Raw genomic sequence first — 6,886 nt, 5'->3', positions numbered from 1 at the left:
ATGCTGGTTAGTCAGGTATGATATCATAGATGCTGGTTAGTCAGGTATGATATCATAGATGCTGGTTAGTCAGGTATGATATCATAGATGCTGGTTAGTCAGGTATGATATCATGGATGTTGGTTAGTCAGGTATGATATCATAGATGCTGGTTAGTCAGGTATGATATCATGGATGTTTAGTGAAACGTACCTTTCCTGTGACAAACCAGCGATTCCACACTAGCGTGAAGTTTCCTCAGCTGGATGTCCAGATTTTCAAAATGTTGCTGCTTCTCTTCAAACCACTGTCACACACACACACACACACCAAGCTGTCCATCACAGTAACGAAGGCAGCGTTAAGCCCCGCCCCCTGGTCCACTCACAGCGTCGGACTCGTTCATCTTGATGGTCATCTTGTTGACGGCGTCGGCGGCTTTGTTGACCATACGGAGGAGGCCGGCGCCGCTCAGCGCCTGCGTGCTGACGGCCCGCGGCAGCTGAGAGAGAGAGATGAAGGTAACATGGTAACAGCGCCCCCCAGTGGAGGAAGTAGTGCGCGTGTTTGGTGACATGTTTTCATGGGATTAGCCGCTCACGTCTTCCTTTGTTCCATTCCCTGACCCCCCATCCCCATCCCCACCCCCCCATGATTGTCCCGTCGTCCACCAGCGTGAGACAAGCTCATTTTTCTTCATTGTGGAAAAAGTTTACTTTGCCCGCTTGGCCCCACCCCCTCTACTAAACTCATTTAACCAGAGCGCCGGTGGTCCTGTCTCGGGGGGGCCGCGCTAAATGAAGGTAGGGGTGGTGGGGGTTTCATTACCAGCCCCCCCCCTTCTGGTTGTGTTTCATTAAGTGGAGCGGACGGACCGCCGCGCTCGCTCAAGCGTCCCACAATTCATCTGTTAAGTCGCTGACAGACCGCCATTTGTTTCCCTGGCCACGCCCCCCTCCTCCCCAACAGCAGGCATCACTGGGGGAGCGCAGGACAAGAAAAGGAGAGGGGTGAAAGTTCACCAGTGTGTGGATTTACCTCAGAACTTTCCAAAAACTGCAGGAGGTCCGGGTCTTTAAGGAGGACGGGATGCTGCACCGTCCTCATCAGGTACCTGCAAGCACCATCACATGACCTCACGTCTCCATGACCCCCCCCCCCCCCCCCCCCCCCCCCAAAAAAAAAAAAAAAAGATGACACCCTACCTCTCCAACGCCAGACGTCGCTTCTCCACAAACTCGTTGGACGACGGGTCCTCCTTGCCCACCTTCACCTTGGTCATGCCTAAGATGGCACGCGCTCGTTAACCGCGCACGCGACACCTCCGCCCCCACGGCGACTTACCCACGATGCTCTTCTCGGGGGCGGGGGGCACGATGTAGCCCCCGTGCAGGTACCTGGACGCCAGCTTGCCGTGCAGGCCCAGGAAGTCGCTGAAACGGCGTCGGACGGAGAACTCACGCAGCCTGAAAAGAGACGAGGACGTCTGCGACGCCACGGGGTCGGGGGGTGGGGTGTCACCGGGAGGCCGGCACCTTCCAGGACGAGCGGGTCGAGAGGGTCAAAGACTCACCTTGGTGGTGACCTTGTAGGCCATGTAGGCGTTCATGCCGTCGCCTGGGGGAGGGGACACAAGTCACATGACTCACACTTAACATGGTGTCTATGGTGGCCATGGTTTGACCCTGGAACAGACTATTTGCTTCCTACTGTGGAGGACCTTCCAGGAGGCGGAGCAAAAAGCGCTTCTGCCACTCACCAACTTTCTCAGGGTCAGACACGGAGATGTGCACGTCGAAGGCATCTCCAGCCTCGTCTTCTTCAACCTGATAGGACAAACAAATGTCCCGAGAGGCCCTGAAGGCAGCGTGACGTCTTCTTCTGAAGGCGTGTGCGTGTGTGTACCTCGTCAAAGGAGGAGTGTGTAAACATGTCGTCGTGGGCGTGGCCGATGCGAGGGGTGATGACGGACGTGGGCGGGGTGATGGGGGTCATGGCGGGGGACGGGCCGTCAGACAACAGGACTTCCCTCTCTGGACTGTCCAGGGACACCTCGTCTGTGGCTTCTACACACACACACACGCATGCATGCACGTGCAATGAAAGGCAAGATGGCGGCCGCGTGCTTCCTGTCAGAGGTCGGCGAGCACACGCGTACCTGCAAACAGGTCATCTACGTCGTCGTCAAAGAAGGAGTCCCGTTTGGGCCCGTTGGACTCGGTGCCAATGTCCTGCGTGGACAGACGGGCCGGTTCTGCCTGAGGACGGCAAACAAGACAGGAAGTGAGACCTTGCAGTGACAAGACGCCCGCCCCCACCTGAGGCACTCAGACATGTGACTGTCAGACGGTGGTTACGGCGTGTAAATATTGACGCACACCAACATGGCCGCAGACGTCACACACGCTGAAAGCAACAAAATGTTTTTTTTGTTTTGTTTACGCTGAGTGGACTAAAAGAGGACAGGAGGAAACGAGGAGCTTCCTCCCTCCTTACTCAACACACACACACGGGAAGACCAGAGAAGAATGAAAGTGCTGACGTGACCAAAAACGTGAACACTGAAAAGCTTTTATCAAACTTTGTGTAGAATAAGAATGAAAATACATTCTAAGTCCACATGTTCATGTGTGTGCTTAGCATTCATAGCATTATTGACCGCAACAAGGTGCAAAACAGCAAAGCTTTTCTTTAAGTTACTTTTCTCCTTTTCCTACTGTCAGTGAACGCCCCACGCTCACCTGCATGACTGTCACCTGACACTCACACGCACATTATTTATTTATTTATTCATTACAGTACTATTCTGTCATGTTTAAAAAGCTGCTTCCGTAGAGCCACAGCCTGTTTCCATTTCCTGCCCCTAACATGATTTTACAGAAGAGTGAAACAGCAGCTTTGCCTGCCAAACTCCGTATAAAAAATGACCCTTTTAAGGCTCTCCGCTCTGCCCGGTGCGAGTCTGACGCCCAAGCCGGCCACAGCTGCCCGTCTGCCTCCCTGCACCTCCTCCAGCTTCCCCGTCTCACCTCCCGAGGGACCGCCAGCTCCGGGAACAGGTCCTCGGCGTCCTCCAACTCCTGGAAGCCGCTGCGGTCGGGCGGAGGCTCCCTGGCTGTGTCCGCCATGTTTGTGTGGTTCCAGGGACGCTAAGCTAGCAAGCTAACGCCCTGCGCTAAGAAGCCTACCGCTAGCAGCCTGACTGACAGGCGGGAGGGGTGGGGCAAGGAGTCAGGTGGCGTCCCGGTGTGGTCACGTGACGGAAGAGGCAGAGAGCAGCAAAACTTCAGCGGCATCACTCCACACCTCGAAGCGCCTCTTTGAAAACGACTCAGTCGTGACTCCTTTTTCATTTTACAAACATTGATCATCATAGCTTAAGTGTATTTACCACTCGCATTTAAACAGCTCCCCGTATCGATTGTGTTATTGAAAAAAAGGCGCAATCTCGATAAAGTTTTTCAGTCACCGGTGACAATAGACGATCTTCGCCTCCTAGCTAGGGAAGTCACTTCCGTGTGCGCTAACTTCACGTCTCCACGTTTGAAGTCCGTGTCACAATGTTATTAAAGAAGCGATAGATGAAAGCGCGTCATAAATAACTCACCGTTAGACCGGAAAGTACTCAGTTAGTGGTTAGCATCCGCTCCAGAGCTTTTACGGTTGGCTCCGTTAGCATGGATGCTAACTCGGACCGAATGGACAATCTTGCTTTCGAGTTTTCAAGCGTAACGATGAAAGGTAAAGTAACGACATCGTAACAAAAAGATATTCATGTATAGACAAAGTTGTGTTTATGTTCGTGGTGATTATGTCCATCAATTACAGACATAGAGTAAATTACAAGGCCGTCATATTGAAAGCTTTGGTCTTCTAGCCTAGCATGTTTCACTCTGCTTTGAGTCTCCTTTGATTGGTTCATTTAAAAAGAGGACTTCCGGGTTGTATCCGGCAGACACCAACACGTGCTTCACTCAAGTTGTGTACAAGTAGAATAACCCACACTCACAGAGCACCCGAACGCCTCACAGACGTGCAGGAGAAGTCCATGCAGACGGACGAGTCAATGGTCGCCAGGACCGGCGACTCGGGCACCAACACGGACACGGACTGGGAGGTGCAGGTGGCAGCCATGTTGGCGTACAGCGAGGTCCTGGCCAAAGAACACAAAGAGCTGGTGAAGAGGCGGGAACAGGACGAGGGCGAGCGAGGCAAGCAGACACAGCAGCTGGAAAAGAAGAAGGCGCAGGCCACACGCCAGCATCAGGTGACCTCCATGGCGGGCAGACCAGCCTCCAAGGTCTCCCTAGATGCTCACCTGCTCTTGCACTTCCCTCTTTCCAGGTCCTGCTGGAGAAGCTGGACTCACTGCGAGTGAAGCTGCAGCTGAACAACTCCAAGAGCGGCAGGAAGAACTTCCTGTCCAAGAAGCAGGAGATGACCTCAGACAGGAGCCGTGCTGAGGAGGAGAAGAACAGGTGACACGCTCGCACGCTGCTGTGTTAGACACGCTGCCATGGTGACAAGGGGGATGATGACCGTCTTGTGACTCCGCCCACCAGACTGGCCAAGGAGCTGCAGGAGAGCGACGCCAAGCTGGCGGCGCTGATGGAGGAGCAGAGCGAGGAGCAGCGGCGCTGGCAGGAGGAGCTGGAGAAGCAGAGGCAGGAGCTGCAGCGAGTCACCAAGGAGACGAAGGAGGCGGAGAAGGTGGCTCTGCAGGACGAGCTGGCCGCCGTGAAGATGCAGCGGGACGTGGCCATGGCGCGCATCAAGGCCTGGCTGGCTGAGGTGAGTGCCCCCTGCTGGCCGAGAAACGCGTTGGCGCGCTGACAGGGGTGTCACTGTGTTGCAGGTGGTGCAGTACCTGAGCGTCCTGCAGGACTTCTTCCCGCATCAGTACCAGCAGGAGAAGCCCGGCTGGGCCAGCAAGGAGGCCGCCGTGCGCCAGAACCAGGACGAGCTGCAGAAACGCTTCCAGGAAGTCCTGCAGCAGCTCCAGCAGGGCCGTGACCTGGACTCCCTGCCCAGGATCAACGTGCCCGCCCTGCCGCACATCCCCATGGTAAGACCCGACCCGGTTCTTGCTGAGCACAGCTGACGACGTTGTCTTTTGTCCTTCAGGCTGACCTCAAGTTCAGACAGCTGATAGCCTCGCTGCTTCCCACCCCCATATACAGGCAACCACTCTCCTACCAGCCCCCCACTCAGCACCGCCCCAGACACTGCCCGCCGCCCCCACACTACCTGCAGCGGCACCCCATTCCCCCACCGATGTACCTCCCTTACGTCAGGGCTTCTGCCAGGGTGACCCCGCCTCCCAGCCACTCGCCAACCCCGCCAGCCTACCCGGTAGTTGCCTTCACACCTCCCCCGTCCTCCGGCCCCCTGGACAAGGTGCTGGACAAGCTGGGGGTTCGCTTCCCGCAGTGCAGAAGGAACCAGCTCACGCAGCTGCTGCAGCAGGTGAAGAACACCCGAGGAACGCTGGCGGGGATGTCTGTGGACCAGCTGGCCGAGCAGGTGGGCCTCAAGCTGGCCCAAGGCGACGCCCTCCCGCTGGGGCCGCTGCACGCCGCAACCGGACCCAGCAAGCTGTGCCTCATGTGCCAGAACGCCGTGGACCCCGACAGCCGCCACCCGCTGAGCTGCTCCCACGCCATCCATAGGGACTGCATCCGCATCTGGCTCCAGTCCAGTCCCAACAACGCCTGCCCCTTCTGTGCCGCCAAGTGAACCATCACACCACAACTTATTTTACGTCGTACTTGGGATGCTTTCAAATAAAAACATCAACTTTTGAAGCTTAACTGACCTTTACGGCTGTTTTTACCGACATGCATTCATTAGAGAACCCCCCGTCAGCATGGTCTCACGGCTGTGCAGCAAGCACAACTAAGGTGCGCGCTTCCAAACGTGTCTTTTCGGTGCTTAAAGCTAACACTAACTGACGGGCGAGGCACTTTGTGGAGAAAAGGCCCCGCCCAGCTGGTCCAGAGACATCAGTGAGTAAGCTCCGCCGTGTCAAAGAAGCCTTGTTGTGTTTTTAAAAGGAGAAGAAGACAAATAACACTGCGTCTCCCGGAGGACTCCCACTCTGCTTTAATGGCCGCTCGATGGGCGGGGTTAAAGGAGCGCCGTTTCCCAATAAACATCACAACACTGTGTATATGTTTGTGTGTGTGAGAGAGCAAGGAATAATGACGGCATGTTTGCCTTTGCAGCAGTCGTTGGTATTAACGAACTCGCAGACAACACTTTTAACGGCATTGTCACGTGACCGAGAGGCGCGGCGCCACCTGGTGTCGATGAATAAAATGACACTAGGTTCTAGGTATTGGCTAGACAAGCTGCGGGGGCGGGCCAAGGGGACTACAGGTCACGTGTCACTACGATTGACAAGCGTCAGGATCACACGGTGACCTTTGAACCGTCAGGGCCCCGCGAAAAGTCTTCAATGTTTACTTCGGTGTTAGCATGTAGCATGTAACCACTTGTCAGCTTGGTGGGCTGCTGACATTTTTCCACAGCGGCAAGGCGGCCCCGGGGTCGCGAGTACTTCCGGCGCCGGTCGATGGCGAGCGGCGAGGAGAGAAAAGGAGCAGAAAGTGGCGGCGGCGTCCCGCGGGAGCGCGCGCGGCGCGGCCAACAAACACGCTAACAAGGCAGTCAGTGAAGTGAAATGGCACTCGGCCCCTCGGGAGCTCCGACGCCGCCCCCTGCTGGCGAGACGGTGAAGCTCACGCGCTCCGTTTGGACCATCTGCCATCTTTGGACCTTCCTGAGGCGAAGCGGCACGGGTCAGAGGTCAACGGCTGCTTTGATTAGCATCCATCATGACATCAATTAATGCTGTTGACGGCACAGGAAGAACCCCGCCCCCCCCCATTAAAGGCTGTCATCCCAG

At 55.9% G+C, this 6,886-nt stretch overlaps 2 protein-coding genes across 3 annotated transcripts in view; one reads left to right on the top strand and one right to left on the bottom strand.

Annotated features, from left to right (window-relative positions):
- The window catches only part of snx2 (sorting nexin 2), a 7,936-nt gene extending 4,730 nt beyond the window's left edge, over positions 1-3,206 (bottom strand). Inside the window, exons 1-10 of one of the 2 annotated variants that reach the window (XR_008570107.1) lie at positions 3,009-3,206; positions 2,138-2,237; positions 1,885-2,045; positions 1,739-1,805; positions 1,553-1,596; positions 1,324-1,465; positions 1,185-1,263; positions 1,018-1,093; positions 368-481; positions 193-286 (exon numbers count right to left, since the gene is read on the bottom strand). Coding sequence is in view for 1 of the 2 variants with exons in the window: in XM_054774370.1 (XP_054630345.1) it covers positions 193-286; positions 368-481; positions 1,018-1,093; positions 1,185-1,263; positions 1,324-1,465; positions 1,553-1,596; positions 1,739-1,805; positions 1,885-2,045; positions 2,138-2,237; positions 3,009-3,107 (976 nt within the window). In the remaining variant the exon portion in view is untranslated. The remainder of the gene's footprint in view (positions 1-192; positions 287-367; positions 482-1,017; positions 1,094-1,184; positions 1,264-1,323; positions 1,466-1,552; positions 1,597-1,738; positions 1,806-1,884; positions 2,046-2,137; positions 2,238-3,008) is intronic. The other variant, XM_054774370.1, reaches the window with a different exon arrangement.
- rnf214 (ring finger protein 214) lies at positions 2,962-5,789 on the top strand. Its single transcript, XM_054774371.1, has 6 exons — positions 2,962-3,720; positions 4,011-4,246; positions 4,324-4,457; positions 4,542-4,770; positions 4,835-5,044; positions 5,104-5,789. The coding sequence occupies exons 1-6, from the start codon at positions 3,657-3,659 to the stop codon at positions 5,713-5,715; spliced, it is 1,485 nt and encodes a 494-aa protein (XP_054630346.1). The 5' UTR covers positions 2,962-3,656; the 3' UTR covers positions 5,716-5,789.
- The last annotated feature ends 1,097 nt before the right edge of the window (positions 5,790-6,886 follow it).

This window comes from Dunckerocampus dactyliophorus, chromosome 4 (assembly GCF_027744805.1).
Source record: "Dunckerocampus dactyliophorus isolate RoL2022-P2 chromosome 4, RoL_Ddac_1.1, whole genome shotgun sequence".
Taxonomy (NCBI): domain Eukaryota; kingdom Metazoa; phylum Chordata; class Actinopteri; order Syngnathiformes; family Syngnathidae; genus Dunckerocampus; species Dunckerocampus dactyliophorus.
This window is presented reverse-complemented; position numbering and strand designations above follow the sequence as displayed.

Bases quoted from the DNA above. Each gene is read 5' to 3' on its own strand.
- rnf214 (XM_054774371.1), top strand. From the start codon at position 3,657: ATGGATGCTAACTCGGACCGAATGGACAATCTTGCTTTCGAGTTTTCA. The intron at 3,721-4,010 runs GTAAAGTAACGA...AACGCCTCACAG, and splicing joins TTCAAGCGTAACGATGAAAG to ACGTGCAGGAGAAGTCCATG. The intron at 4,771-4,834 runs GTGAGTGCCCCC...ACTGTGTTGCAG, and splicing joins TCAAGGCCTGGCTGGCTGAG to GTGGTGCAGTACCTGAGCGT.